Source organism: Echinops telfairi, unplaced genomic scaffold (assembly GCF_000313985.2).
Source record: "Echinops telfairi isolate 266 unplaced genomic scaffold, ASM31398v2 ScPeMD7_18;HRSCAF=68, whole genome shotgun sequence".
Taxonomy (NCBI): Eukaryota; Metazoa; Chordata; class Mammalia; order Afrosoricida; family Tenrecidae; genus Echinops; species Echinops telfairi.
In genome coordinates this window covers 30,437,553-30,453,012 of record NW_022103915.1, presented here as the reverse complement: position 1 = coordinate 30,453,012, position 15,460 = coordinate 30,437,553, and the positions used below count along the sequence as shown (strand labels likewise).

Sequence of the window (15,460 nt, the reverse complement as noted above, 5' to 3'; positions counted from 1 at the left end):
TGCCTTAGCCAGTTCCCTGCTTCAGCTGGCAAGGCTCACTTCCTGCAAGATATCCCTGAAGAGAAGCCACATGGACCTACCCCGATGCAGCCCTGGGTGCTGGAGCAGCCATGTGGAGACCCTGCCAGCGCTGAGATGCTTACACATTCACTGATTCGGCTTTCCTCCTGCATAGTGTGTGTTTTGTGAGATGGAGGAGGACTTTGTGGATTGGTGTTGGACATATGGGTTAATGTTGGACTTGGGGGCTTGGGCAGCACTGAGTTGGGATGTTTTCTTGATGTGCACTTACCCTTTATATAAAACTCTCTCTTATACATATGGGTTTCTGTGGATTTGTTTCTCTAAAGTACCCAGACTACCACAATGACACACACACAAGTGGCCACACTACAACAAACTGACAGGCGAGTGGTGGCTGGTTTATTAGCCATCAAGAACATGACAATGAGCTAGCCTTCACTACTCATCAGATCCCCGCAGTGCAATATCTGATAATCCCATGGGTGCGTGAAGGTCCAGCTCGGTAGACACTCTTACTTGGGACTAGCGGGAGTAGACATGGATTTAACCACTTTGGAAAATCAGCACTGATTGTAAAGTTGGACATTCAGAGATCCCTTGATGCAGCCGCTTCCCGTCTCCATGGGCCGCACTCCACAAACTCCCTGCCCTCTGGCCAATTCTGATCCACAGGGACCCTGGAGGAGAGAGGAGAAGCACCCCTGTGGGTTTCTGAGGCTCTTTCTCCTGTGGAGCCGCCTGTGGTTTCGAACAGCTTCCAGTTAGCAGCCTAGTGTGTCAGCCACGACGCCAGGAGGCTTCCCCTGCTCAAAGACATCCACATGTTTATTGCAATATTGTTTTGACTCACTCAACTTCCAGAGAATATTGGAAGTTACCCAAATATCTGTTGAAGGAAAATGAGTACATGAAAGGCTGTTGTCACACAAGAGGCTATTACACAAAAGTGCAACTCTAAGAACAAGCACATGTAACAACCTAGACTAATTTTAAGAAAGTGGAGCTTTGGTGGCATAGTGGTTATGTTAGGTAGCCCCTGTAGAGGAGGTTGGAAAGAAATCAGCAACCATTAGACACTTATGAAGACCCCAAACTGAGCATGCTCATATTCAAGCCCCTGAGTCAGGTGAGAGGTACACCTGGGTGGGCCAAACTAGGCCAAGGCTCATGACATCACCCAGGTGGGCTTAACTCAGGCAATGGGGTCAACCAATATCATCAACCACGCCTTCCCCAAGCCAGGGGGTGGTCTAGAATAAAGGCAGGCAGCACGCTCTGGGAAGCTCTCTCTGACCCTGCTCCTGGTCAGAGACAGGTGGAGGGGAATGCACCTGCTCCGGGCCTACTTGGGACCCACGGCCTCTTGGCCCATATGCTTTCAGCTTCTAGGGTTCTTGGGCTTCTGGCCTCCTGGGACACCCCCCACCACCACACCACCACCGAGATCCACATGCATGGATGCTCTTTTCCACGTGGTTGTTCAGGCCCAGTTGTGAACCTCGTTGAGACTGTAAAACCTGAAACTTGTCCTGTCCTTCATGAAGACTCACTTGGATTACAAAACGGGCTTCAGCGTGAATTCTTTCATTGTGTGAAGCCAAGAACCAAGGTATTACCCACTCCAGAAACCTAACAGTTACATGTTAGGCTGCCAACCACAAAGTCAACAATTAGAACACTTAGTTGCTCTGTGGGAGAAAGATGAGGTATTTTAATCCCATAAAAAGTTATGCTCTCACATGGCCGGCCCCACTATGAGACACGACATCCCTCACTGACTCATAGCCCTACAGGGAACAACACTGGAGACACAGTGTGGAAACTGCCCGATCTGACCCCACCACACCGAGGCAAAACATTAAGGGCATGCAACGGAACAGCAAGGGGAACAGAGCAACAAAGTCCCCAGGGCACACCTAAAATAGACTTTGGGGCCAGGGCATGGCACCCCATTAGACTCTACCAGAAAACACTCCTAAAGGCCAACAAACAGTCCTTGAACTATCTACAGACTTTTCTTTCTTTTTTTCTCATTGTTTTTTGTTGTTGTTTTGTTTTCTTTTCTTTTGTTGCTTTGTTTTGCTCTGTCTTATTTTTGTGCATGTTATTATCTCCGCAGGTCTGTCTAAATAAGATAGGCTGGATGAACAGTCTGGAGGAGAAAACAACAGGATCTACGGTTCCCAGGGGACGTGGAAGAGGAGGAGGTGGGTGGAAAGGAAGTGGTGTTACCAAACCCAGGGACAAGGGAAAAACAAGGGATCCAAAATCGGTGGTGATGAGGCCTGGTATGGCTTGATCAAGGGTAATGTAACCGAGAGGAATTATTGAAACCCAAATGAAGGTTGAGCATGATAGTGGGACAAGAGGAAAGTAAAAGGAAATAGAGGAAAGAACTAGGAGGCAAAGGGCATTTATAGAGGTCTAAATAAAGACATGCACATATGCAAATATATTTATATATGAGGATGGGGAAATAGATCTATGTGCATATATTTATAGGTTTAGTATTAAGGTAGCAGAAGGACATTGGGCCTCCACTCAAGTACTCCCTAAATACAAGAACACTTTGTTCTGTTAAACTGGCATTCCGTGATGCTCACCTTCCCAACATGATTGATGAAGACAAAGTGGGTGCATAAGCAAATGTGGTGAAGAAAGCTGATGGAGCCCGGCTATCAAAAGATATAGTGTCTAGGGTCTTAAAGACTTGAAGGTAAACAAGCAGCCATCTAGCTCAAAAGCAACAAAGCCCACATAGACGAAGCACACCAACCTGTGTGATCACAAGGTGCCAAAGTGATCAGTTATCAGGCATCAAAGAACGAAAAATCATATCATTGTGAATGAGGGGGAGTACAGATTGGGGACCCAAGACCCATCTGTAGGCAACTAGATATCCCCTTACAGAAGGGTCGTGGGGAGGAGACAAGCCAGTCAGGATGCAGTGTAGCAAGGATGAAACATACAAGTTTCCTCTAGTTCCTAAATGCTTCCTCCCCACCCAATATCATGATCCCAGTTCTACCTTACAAATCTGGCTAGATCAAAGGATGTACACTGGAAACACAGGGAATCCAGGACAGATGATCCCTTCAGGACCGAAAGGGTGGAGGGAGGGTAGGGTGGAAAGGGGGAACCGATTACAAGGATCTACATATAACCTCCTCCCTGGGAGATGGATAACAGAAAAGTGGGTGAAGGGAGACGTCGGACAGTGTAAGATATGACAAAGCAATACTAATTTATAAATTATCAAGGGTTCATGAGGGAGGGGAAAAATGAGCTGCTACCAAGGGCTCAAGTAGAAAGTAAATGTTTTGAGAATGATAAGGGCAACAAATGTACAAATGTGCTTGACACAATGGATGGGTGGATGCATTGTGATAGGAATTGTATGAGCCCCCAATAAAATGATTAAAAAAAAAGAGTTATGGTCTCTGAAAGCAGTGGGGGCAGTTATATCCTGTCCTATGATTGCTGAGTCAGAAAGGACTCAGTGGCAGTGAGTTTGCAGGGATTTTTTGTTTTGTTTAGAATATTGGGAGAGAAAACAAGCTATAGCACATCAACTTTATATGAGCTATACAAAGCTGAAAAACTAGGGAGGGAAAAAAGGAGCTGATACTAAGGGCTCAAGTAGAAAGAAAATGTTTTGAAAATGATGACAACATATGCACAAATGTGCTTGATACAATGGATGTGGATTTGTGATAAGAGCTTAAGAGCCCCCAATAAAATGATTTATTAAAAAGAAAAACTAAGTAAAAATCAATTAACACTTCTTTTAATGGTTATCCTTGGGGCCGAGGGAAGGCAGGGAATTGCAATAGGAAGAACGCACACATCGATGTGATGATACTGGAAATGGTTTCAGGTGTTTTTTTTAAGATGGAATCCTAGGTATTTATTTTGCTTTCATGCTCACAGAATGTAAGCTGCCATTCAATTGACAGAATTCTAGAACATGTCAGAATCAATATTCAGTAAAAGTTGAGAAATATTTGATGCATTGGTGGCGTTTTATGGTTTTTCGTTTCTGATTATTCAGTGTTAGTATATTGTGTGTGGTTCATTTCTGTGTTGATCCTGAATCCTGCAACCCTGCTCACTTCACTATCAGTTCTAGTTTACTTCGTGGGGACGATTCCTGGTGGTGTTCAATGGAGACAATCGCGTCCTGTGAATGGGGAGCTTTCTCGTTCCTTCACAGTCTGCATTTCTTTTCTTTGCCTTACTGCACTGGCCAGACCTTTGCGTATTCATGTCAAACGGGAGTGGGAAGAGTAGATATCTTTTGTTCCTGATACTAGAAATAAAATATACAGTCTTTTACCATTAAGTACATTAGGTATAGGAGTTTGTATATGCCCTTTACCAAGATGTAGAAGTTGTTTTCAATTCCATGCTTTTTGAGCATTTATATCATGAATGGAAGCTAAATTTTGTCACTTTTTTTTACTGCCTCACTTGATGTGATCATGTATGGCTTCATTTACTTAGACTGTTAAGATGGTGGATTGTATTAATTTTCAAATATTGAACCAACTTTGCATTCCTAAGCTTAACATGCACTTGATAATGATGCATTTTTAATGCAATAATGTCATATTCTTTTGATCTATTTCATGTATGGCTGGATCAATGAATACTTTGATGAGGATCCCCCCCCCACTCCCTCCCGGCCCAGCCCACCCCCTTTCGGCATGGAGTTCTTTTTGTACTAACCTTTGTCTGCTTTTGGTTTGAGTATAATCTTTTTCAAAAGGAGCCTCATGGTGTGGTGTGAAGTGTGGCTGCTAACAAAAGAGCCCTGGTGGTTCCAGATCACCAGCTGTGCGGTGAGAAGAAAGATGAGGCAGTCTGCATCCAGAATAACAGTAGCCCTGCAAACCCTAGGAGCTGTCTACTTTGTCCTTACTGTAGGGTCACTGGGAGTCAGAATCAATTCCAAGGCGCCTGTTGTGGAAAGTATTTGGTGCATTGTACCAAGTCTTGACAACGTGTATGCCCAAGGGTTCCACGTCTGCGAATTTATCTTCAGAAAAGAGATTGTTCTTACACGGAAGTTGGATTCAGATAACCCTCGATTTGAATATCCATTCATCAGTTGACTAACTGCTTACATTCTGTGGGTCTGTTTCCTAATCTGTCAAACAGAGATACGCCCTTTCTTCACAGAATTGTTGTTAAAAGGGACAATTCAGTGCCCAGACGTGGTATGTTTAGAATAAACGGTAGCCCTTGATTCTGTGTTGTCGACCAGCCTCTGCAGGGCAATTCTGACTGGATCAGAAAACACCATCTTTGCTCTTATTCACTCCCACTTTTGTCCTTTTGGGTAAGTAAGCTTTTTATCAAGGAAACCTGCTGGCATAGGGGGTTACAAATTGGGCTGCTAACCACAGGGTCATAAGTTCGGAAGCACCAGCCCTCTACAAGAGAATGAGGCTTTCTCCTCCGGTAATGATTTACAGTCTCAGCAACCACAGGGGCAGTTCCACCCTGTCTATAGGGTTGCTTAGAGTTGGAATGGCTTCGATGGTAGTGAGGGTTTTTGTTTTATTATTTTTTTAACTTCCTTATTCGCGATTCTTCTGGTTTATTTATTAGATGTGCTGGGCGTCAGCGGCATAAAAACCAAAAAGATGTCGTTCCTACCCTCAGAGGGCTGAGTCTATCAGAGATACACAGGCAAAATGATCAGGATTAAACAGTGCTAACAAGCACTATAATGGGAGAGGCAGTGCACTAAGAGGCAGTGCACTCCGAGGCCAGGGGCCTACAACGTATCCTGCCGAGCCTCCAGGATGCGGGTGGCGTGGGGTGACCGGGCAGAAGCTTACAGTCTCCATAACAACGGGACCAGCTAAATTCTTCAAGCTTCTCAAGTCACTTTTGTTCTTCGTCTGAACGGACGGAGAAAGGCCACTTCCGGGCCCCGCCCCGCCCCGCCCCTCTGTAGACCGACCGAGTCCCACTGCTCTGATTGGCTCAGGTGCATCAGAGGGCGGGAGCAGACGCATGGGGGCGTGGCCTAAGTCTCCCCCACGGGCGATTGGCTCGCAGAGCGGAAGCTAACCTCGTCCGCCCCGGAAGAGCAGCCGTGCGGTCTCGCGGTGCGGACTTGGCAGGTGAGGGTAACGCTTGCGAGATGCCGGGCGCCGAGGCGAAGGGCTCCGAGTTGTCTGCGAAGATCGAGAGCTTCGTGGAAACCCTGAAACGGGGCGGCGGGCACCGCAGTTCCGAGGACATGGCTCGGGGGACCCTGGGGCTGCTCCGGCGCATCATCACGGACCACCGCTGGAGCACCGCGGGTGAGGCGTCCCCGGCTCGCCCCCACCTCCGCCGCTGGCGGTGCGGCTCCCGAGGCTGAGACCCCTCGACTCAGCGCACTATCCCGCTGACTCTCTTCCCCGTAGGGGAGCTGATGGAGCTGATCCGCAGGGAGGGCCGGAGGATGGCGGCCGCGCAGCCCTCGGAGACTACCGTGGGCAACATGGTGCGCAGAGTGCTCAAGATCATCCGGGAGGAGTACGGCAGGTCAGTCCACGGGGCGCCGGCTGGAGCCGGGACCGCGTTCTGCAGGAGCCCCCCTCCCTGCGTGGCGCGCCACCTGCTAAGCCCCCTCCGGCATCTTCTCTTCACCTCTTTCTTTGGGTTTTGTTGCCTCCGCAGACTCCACGGACGCTGTGATGAGAGCGATCAGCAGGAGTCCCTGCACAAACTCTTGACATCCGGAGGCCTGAGCGAGGATTTCAGCCACCATTATGCCCAACTCCAGGCCAACATCATCGAGGCGATTAATGAGCTGCTGGTGGAGCTGGGTAAGAGTCCTTTTGATCCGTAGGTGGGACAGGACAGGTAGCCAGCAGGTGAGGGGGCAGAAGACCCACCCCGGAAATTGTCCACCAGCAGAGATGAGCGAGACCCAGTCATCTGGGGCTCAGAGGTCTGCCCTTAATCCTTTATAAACTACGAATCCACTGCTGGCAGAGGTGCTGATTAGGATAGAGCTTTATTTTTTTCATTTTAAAGGAAACGAACTCTCCCAAACCATCCTAGTTAGACCCTCCTCCATTAAACTTCTTAGGTTGTTAATACATTTGGCTTCTGCATCTAGGACTTAACCAGTGGGGCATCAAGAATATGGATGGGGAGCGGGGGAGAAGAGAAAAGATCAAAGCAACCCCCCCAAAAAAATAAAGGCCGAGGGAGTGTAAAGTGTAATGCACAAAGCATTTGCCTCGTTTCCAGTATTGTAAATACCGCAAATACCCATGTATAAGCCGGTTTTTCCATCACATTTTTAGTGCAGTTTTCGTGGTAAAATTAGGTGCCTAGGCTGATATTCGGGTTGGCGTATACTCGAGTGTATATGGTAACCTGTAGTTGCTAACCTGCCGTCAAGAGGTGCCATCAAGGTGATTCTACCTCATAGTGACCCTGTGTACCATAGAGTGAAACGTGGCCTGGTCTTGTGCCAGCTTACAATTCTTCTCAAGAGATGACTAACGTAGAGGGGAGGGTGTGGAACCAATTCCCTGTGGAGTCCAGGGACACACCACCTCCACCCCCCTTGTCATTGTGTCCCATGAGACCTGCAGATGATCAGTACAAGTTCTCCCAGGGAAGGAATCAATCCTTCAGAAGGGAGCCCGGTTTACGCCACCGAGGGCACTTTGGATTCTTCCAGACTTGCTTCATTCCTTGCCTGAACTCAGCGTCTTCAGAATGAGTTGCGCATGGTATTGGATGCACTAGCAGGAGTTTTGCATGGAGATGGTAGATTTTGGGAAAAGGAGTAGCCTGAGAACTCAACAGAAACCCCCCCCAGAAGTAGGGCTTGTAAGAAAGACATCTTCCTGGAACCCCGATAACCCTGTGGTAGGCTCGAGGGTCTGCTACGTGGGCAGCCATCCCTTCCGAACTCTTGTCCTGTCTGTCCATGGCCCTCCATGCAGTTTCATATTTGCCTTGCAAAACTGGCTGTGCTTGCAGAAGGGACCACGGAGAACATTGCGGCCCAGGCTCTGGAGCATATCCACTCCAACGAGGTGATCATGACCATTGGCTACTCCCGCACAGTAGAGGCGTTCCTCAGGGAGGCTGCCAAGAAGCGGAAGTTCCACGTCATTGTGGCTGAGTGTGCACCCTTCTGCCAGGTAGGGAACTTTAAGAACTGCTAAGAAGAAGGGAAACCGAGGCAGGGCTAAAGGAGGGGTGGGTGGAATCTGTGCCAACTCAGACCAAACCCAAACTCACTGCCATCGAGTCATTGCTGACTCATAGCGACTCCTTGTGTGTTTCCGAGACTAACTGTTGACGGGAGCAGAAAGCCCAATCTTGCTCCCTTTGAACTGCTGGTGGTTTTGAACTGTGGACCATGCAGTTTGCAACCCAGTGCGTAACCTCTACACTACTAGGGACCTGGATTCCAACATTGAAGTGGTGAGAAAATAGCATGAAATGATACAGAGAATTTTCAGGTTCATCCTGTGAACATTCTTGAACATTGGTATAAGAAAGTGGTGAATTGCTGGGTCCATGAAATGATAAATATTGGTCCTTTTAGGAATCAGAACAGGATAAATTACCTTGGAGGTGCCTGGTGCTTGGGCTAACCTCACTAGTCCCTAGGTAAATTAAAAAACAACCACCATCCCATTTGCCATTGGGATCATCCCGATGTAGAATGAGAAGCCAGCCCAGAACTGCGACAGTCTTTGTGGGAGCCGAGGGCCACACCTTTCCACCGCAGAGCAACTGGTGGGTTCACACCCTAACTTTGTGTGGCAGCCAAGGCCTTTCACCGCTGCGTCGTGAGAGTTCCTTAGGTGAAGAACAGGTCTCAAAAGAGAATATACTAATCTAAGGCCGCAGGATGATGTAAAATAACAAGCCAGGCGCTCGCTTGGCAGCTTGGCCTGGTTATACAGGCAAGCAGTATTTCCAGTTGTGTGGCTACTCTGGGGTTTTACACATTTATTAGCTTCCTCAGGGCTTCTGTGCACCTTGCCACAGAACACTTGCCATTGGTAGATGAAGTACCTGTTACAGACTTCTGTGTCTGACTCGGGAGCCCCCAGTCCCGGTTAACATGAGAACCTTTCCTTGTGCAGCAGCCCTTCCTTCCTATTGCAGGGTCACGAGATGGCCATCAATTTGTCCGATGCGGAGATCGAGACAACTGTCATGACTGATGCTGCTATTTTTGCTGTCATGTCAAGAGTCAACAAGGTGAGTCTACTTGGGTCCGTTGATTGGATTTCATTCTTCTTTCATGTGTATCATTGTTCATTTGTAATAGTGTCTAAATTTGGTTAACAAACTGAAAATTAAAACTGCCGAACTAAAGCTAAGTGTGTCAGCTGCCTGGGCTGGGTGAGAGAGTACCTGCTCTTTGCTCAGAGACCCTGGCGGTGGTAACTGGTGAATGGCAAAAGCTCTTGGCTTGTCGGGAGGTGTGGTGTGTATTTTCCAGAAAAGACAGGGCTCAGAATCATAGATTTTGCAGTTTCCAAGCTTATAGTATGTCTGTTCTTTTCGGGGGAATCAACTTTTAAGCTATAACCTTTGGTCCTGAGCCTAGCTTTTATTCTTCTGGTTTGTGATTCTGTAGGATGCTAGGCCCCTTGAAGGCTCCCCCCACTCCCAGGAGGCCTCACATTCTTCTTCCTGTTCCTCAGGTGATCATTGGCACAAAGACCATTCTGGCCAATGGGGCCCTGAGAGCGGTGACGGGGACGCACACTCTAGCCCTGGCAGCCAAACACCACTCCACCCCGCTCATCGTCTGTGCTCCTATGTTCAAGCTTTCCCCACAGGTATGTCCGTCTGCTGGCTGGTTGCCCACACAGCAGGAAGCCTTCATCTGTTCCCGCTGCGCCCTGTGGGTGTGCATCTGCTCAATGCACTAGACCAGACGTCCTCAAACTAGGGCCTGCGGGCCACATGTGGCCCTCCGAGGACATTTATCCGGCCCGCTGGGTGTTTTTGCCCCGTTTTTTTTATACTTCAAAAGAAGTTATGTGCAATATGCATAGGAATTTATTCATAGTTTTTTTTTTTAAGCCATAGTCTGGCCTTCCAAGAGGTCTGAGGGACAGTGAACTGGCCCCCTGTTTAAACAGTTTGAGGACCCCTGCACTAGACCCAGGAGGCGCTGGGAAGCAACACAGAGTCCTGGTCTAGGCCTGGCAGCTTTGTGATTAGGTGCCGGCAAGTCAGGGCTGACGCCCAGCCAGCCTGCACAACAGAAACAAACACTTTCCGGTCCAGCGCCATCCTCACATTTGTTTTGATGTCCTTCTCAAGGGACTGGTCTCTTGGCAACATGTCCAGAGTACGGGGGACACAGTCTCACCATCCTTGCCTCTAAAGAGCATTCTGGCTGTACTTTTTCCACGACAGATTTGTGTTCTCTTGGCAGCCCGTGGTACTTCAAGATTTTTCACCAGCACCATAAGTCCAATCATCACTTGTTTGGGAAGTCTAGACTGTTGTGATGAGGAGCCTTAGGAGCATAGTGGGTAAACATGGGGCCGCGATCCTCCAGGTTAGCAGTTGGAAACCACCTCTGAGGGGGAAGATGGACTTTCTACTCCCGGAAAGCCATACGGTCTTGGAAACCCACCAGGGCAGTGCCCCCCTGTCCTATAGGGGTGCTATGAGTCAGCATCAGCTCGACAGCCGTGGGTTTGGTTTGGTTTTGAAATCGAAAGGTTGGGACAATCTGTAGTGGGGAAAGGGCTATGCTTACCTCCTCCCCACAGATCCCTCTCTTATGTCTGAAACTACTCATCAGGGAGAAATAGAAACAGTGTGGGTCCAACTTGTCTTAATTCAGGACCTTGTCCTCTTTAGCTCAGATACAAACAGTAACTAAGTAAAACCATTTCATATGATAGAAGTATTTGTTTAGACAGCATGAACCTATTTATAGATCTCTCTCTCTCTCTCTCTTTTTAACTTCCCAGTTCCCCAATGAAGAAGATTCATTTCACAAGTTTGTGACACCTGAAGAAGTCCTGCCTTTCACAGAAGGTACGGAAGTTGTGTTGTGTTGTGTTGTTGTGTCGTGTTGGTCAAAGCTGCTGGCCGGTGGTGCTTTCTTGCGGTGACTCTTCTCCTAAGCAGCTCCCAGGGGCCTTGGGTGGGCCATGTTCTGAGGCAGACACGTTAGCTGAGTTGTTGGGGCTGTGGGGGCTGGCTGGCCTAGCATTGACTGGCTTTGGCTTTGCACGTTGTGGGAGACAGGCTACCATTTAGAGGGAGCGTGCACTTGAGGCTGGTTGCCGTCGGGAGGCAGTTTGGCGACGTGGCTGTCGGAGGAGGTGGCCTGTGAAGCATTCCTATTTATAACACTCACTTGACACCTGGTGTTGGTGTCATCTGCCGTGGCTGCTTCTAAAGGTAGCAGCTTGGCGCAGTGAGCCTGCTGCCTCATCTAACGTACCCGGCCGTAAGCACACTCGCGTTTGTTCTTGGAAGCTGAGTCCCATTTATTCAGACAGTCCTTCTCGGAACAAATGGCTGTTGAGCACTTGTTAGGTAGCCAGCACTGCGCTGGGCACCATGCACGTCCCAGGACCCTGCGCCGAGAATGCTTCCATTTCTTCTGGAGGAGGACAGATAGAAAGGGTGTGGCCATGGGGTGTTTTAGGGGAGAAATTGCCGCTCCACTCCAGGTACTGATGGAAAGGGGCTGGTGGGCTGCCTGAAGAGTGAGCTAGGGGTGGGGGTGAGGGGGAGGAGCCAGGAGGGGGCCTCTCCAAGGTAACATTTCAACACACGGGAATGAAAAGAGCAGCCATGAAGCTGGGGCCCATTTTCCCGGCCCTTAGAAGAAGGGCCTGCGATGGGTGGATATAAGCTCAGCTTGTCGGGAAGAGATGGCTCCCTGGCTCCAGAACACAGTCACTGAGGGGAGGGGAGGGGAGGGGCTAGGGCTTGCCGGCTGTGGTTCCCAATTTGGATTTTACCATCGAGGCTATATAAAGGCACTGGAAAGTTGCAACCAGGGAACATCATCCAAGGCCCCAGCTTTAAAAAGGTGTTCACCTCTTCTGCTTTGCATTGTGCCGCAACTTGCCTTCGGGAGCATAGCCGGCAGCCACTGGGCATAGAAGCTGTGCTGCTGAAATGCTGGAGCAGGGCCCAGCCCACGCGGGCTTACCTCCAGCCTGTCTGTTGCCTTCCAGGGGACATCCTGGAGAAGGTCAGCGTGCACTGCCCCGTGTTCGACTACGTGCCCCCAGAACTGATTACTCTCTTCATCTCCAACATTGGTGGGAATGCCCCGTCCTACATCTACCGCCTGATGAGTGAGCTCTACCATCCTGACGACCACGTCCTGTGACCGGTGTCTGTCCTCAGCAGAAGCTGCCGGCACTCGGGACAGACAGAGGGAGCCGGGGCTGCTGCTGAAACACACCCTCCTGCAGAGAAACTGGATGCTTTTCCCGGCTCTGCAGCCATCCTCTCACCAGGCCGCACACCCAGCCCCCTGTGCCTTTTGGCTCTTAAGCTGGTGGCTGGGCTTCCCCTACTGGCTGGGAAGCCTCCTAGTGAGCGTGTGTGTGCTTCAAGGAACTCTGACTTTCTGGTTCAGTGATGTGTTGACATATGACACTGGCTACCTGGCTGGACAGAGATTTCTGCTTAGAAATGGCTCCCACCTCTTCCTTGGCACTGCCAATAAAAACTACCATCAGGTTCCCAAATTGGTAACTTGCCATCATGCTCCCATGGCCTCATCTGTTTTCAGAGGGCACGTACAAATGGCAGTATTTACGGGTCTTCAAACAGCTTGCTTGTACATGGTCCCCAGGCCCTTCAGATGATGAGAATCATGTGTGGAGTTGTACACAAATGAGGCTGCTCTAGGCCGACTGCCTCCGCTCGTTGGGATGGGGCCTGACAGCTTCCCAGAAAAAGTTCCTGCTGTGGCCTCTTTTTCATAGGGCAATTTGGACCGTCAGTGAGTACACAAATATGCTTAGAAGACCGTCTGTGGGGACTGTCAGAGCCTCAGTGGTCGGCAGTCGGAGGGAGGTGAATATTAGGTAGGTATACTTGGCAACGGCTTCACCAAGGTGCCTGGAGGGCAGTGTCTGGATTGAGGGCGTTTGGGCCGCTTCACCCATTTCCTTCCATTAGCTGAAAACCGAGACTGCACTTCAAAAATGTCAGATGACTTACTTTCTTGTCTTTGTTTAAGGAAACAAAGGATTATTTTTATTCATACCTTTTAGATAAAAAGGATTCAGCAATTAGATTACCCCCGCTACCCCTTAGTTCTAGGAGATAAAACAAGGAAATCATTAGGGTTGTGGATAACAGATGGTATTGAGGTGCCTTGTATTGATTGCCCCCTCAAAAAGAGGCGTTTCTTTCGGTTTTGCCCTAGTTAGGGCGAGATTGATTAGTATGAAAAATCTGTGCGTAAGATGATTCGCAAAGAATTGCTTTTGTAATTTGCAATGTTGTTGTGTGCAGCAGTTAAAAGAGTGCTGGCTTTTCTCTCTAGTGAATGTATGTCTTACCTACTTACAGTAGCCGCTTTAGATGACACGTGCTGCCAGAAAGCACTTTGTACCTGGGCGGACTCTCTCATGGACTGGCAGTGATAGGTGTGTGTCTATGGTTTCTTACTTTTGAAACTCAGAAGACGTTGGCAGTTCTAGGCCCATATTCCCTAGTGGCTGCAGTGGGGTAACTCCTGATTTTGAGAGATGGAAAACGTCCAGTTGTCTGCACTTCCTACTGGGCCATTTCCTCGGGATCGCTCCGAGTTGAAATCAATGTGATGGCAGTGAGGGGTTTTGGGTTTTTTGAGGCTAACTCTTGTAGATAGTAGAGCTGTGACCCTTGTGTCAAAACAATGGGATGGGTTGTTAGAAAATTCACCTTGTAATTATTGACTAAGCACTACAGGCAAACTAGTGTAAGATACATAACGTCATCCTGTTTTTAATTAAATAAAATTAAATGTATTTGCATTTTTAAAAAGGTCTAAATAACATCCAGTAGTTGCAAGCAGGAGGAGCATCTATTTTTTTTTTTTTAACATTTTATTAGGGGCTCATACAACTGTTATCCCAATCCATACACACATCAATTGTGTAAAGCGCATTTGTACATTGTTTCTCAAAACATTTTCTCTCCATTGAGACCCCCGACATTAGGTCCTCATTTTTCCCCTCCCTCCCTGCTCCCCCCTCCCGGAGCATCTATTTTTAAGAAGTGTATCATTCCCAATTTTTATGTATATTTTAGCCATTGCGGTTTTGAACTCAGGTATTCCATGCTCTGTGATGTGTGGGGCTGCTGTTCTGAAGAAGAAACCACGGAGGACTTCTTCAGTTCACAGTAGAAGAATCCCTGGGATGCTTGTCGAAGAGGACGACAGGGAGCAGGCACCAGGATCCAACAGTGATTTATTTGTAACCGCACCTTGCTAAGCACGGAGCAGAGGCGGCTTAGGAGCTCAAGCCCCCACTGTTGGATCTGGGTTTGAGAGAGGTCTTTGCCTGATGGCTCATCTCTTCTCGGGAGAAGAAACCCAATTGAAGGTAGTCTAAACGCTGATTCAGAAGCATCTGACTCACTCAGGCCTCAGTCCATTAATTTTTAAAGCAACTAGGACTCCATAATTCCTCAGTATAATGGCTTCTGGCTACCAATTATAGCACTTGTCTCCTTCACAGTCACTGATTCTAACAGCGATTTCCTGAAATCCAACTATGTGGCTTAGAATGGGAGCAGCAGTGAGTCAAGGAACTTAATTCTTTTTGTGGCTCCTAAATTGCTTTATGCTATTTGTCTTTTGGGCATCTTTGTCTCTCAAATTAGCACTGACATCCTTCCGAGGCATGACTGAGTGGGGTTGAAGGCTCTGGGGTAGAGGCTGTCTCGTGGTCAAGTCTTACAGTCCCTAGAACAGGTGGTAGTGGTGAAATCCCATCAAGTCGATTCTGACTCCTGGTATTGCAGAACACAGCTGCTCCATAGGATTTTCTCAGCTGTGATCCTAACCAGATTGTCAGGCCTTTGCTTCCATGGGTACCATTGAGTGGATTCGAATTGCTAGCTTTTAACTTAGCAGTCTAGCGCAGCCATTTGCACCAGAAGAACTTTACAATGTAAATTCTTTAGAACAGAATTTTTTTAAAATCATTTTATTGGGGGCTTGTACTGCTCTTAGCACAATGCTTACATACATCCATTGCATCAAGCACAGTTGTACATACTGTACATACTCACATATAAGCTGAGTTTTTCAGCACATTTTTAATGCAGTTTTTGTGGTAAAATTAGGGGCCTCGGCTGATAATCAGGTCGGTTTATATTCGAGTATATACAGTATGTTGCCATCATCGTTTTGAAAACATTTTCTTTCTACGTGAGCCCTTGGTATCAGCTCATTTCCACC

General features: G+C 48.2%; 1 protein-coding gene across 1 annotated transcript; it reads left to right on the top strand.

Moving 5' to 3' along the window:
* The first annotated feature begins 6,156 nt into the window (after nucleotides 1-6,156).
* EIF2B2 (eukaryotic translation initiation factor 2B subunit beta) lies at nucleotides 6,157-12,761 on the top strand. The gene is made up of 8 exons (XM_004698717.2): nucleotides 6,157-6,341; nucleotides 6,447-6,567; nucleotides 6,703-6,851; nucleotides 8,026-8,189; nucleotides 9,169-9,264; nucleotides 9,714-9,851; nucleotides 11,004-11,070; nucleotides 12,228-12,761. The coding sequence occupies exons 1-8, from the start codon at nucleotides 6,179-6,181 to the stop codon at nucleotides 12,383-12,385; spliced, it is 1,056 nt and encodes a 351-aa protein (XP_004698774.1). The 5' UTR covers nucleotides 6,157-6,178; the 3' UTR covers nucleotides 12,386-12,761.
* Nucleotides 12,762-15,460: the final 2,699 nt, after the last annotated feature.

Coding starts and splice junctions, on each gene's coding strand:
- EIF2B2 (XM_004698717.2), top strand. CDS start 6,179: ATGCCGGGCGCCGAGGCGAAGGGCTCCGAGTTGTCTGCGAAGATCGAG. Junction 8,190..9,168: donor AGTGTGCACCCTTCTGCCAG/GTAGGGAACTTT, acceptor TTCCTATTGCAG/GGTCACGAGATGGCCATCAA. Junction 9,852..11,003: donor TGTTCAAGCTTTCCCCACAG/GTATGTCCGTCT, acceptor TTAACTTCCCAG/TTCCCCAATGAAGAAGATTC.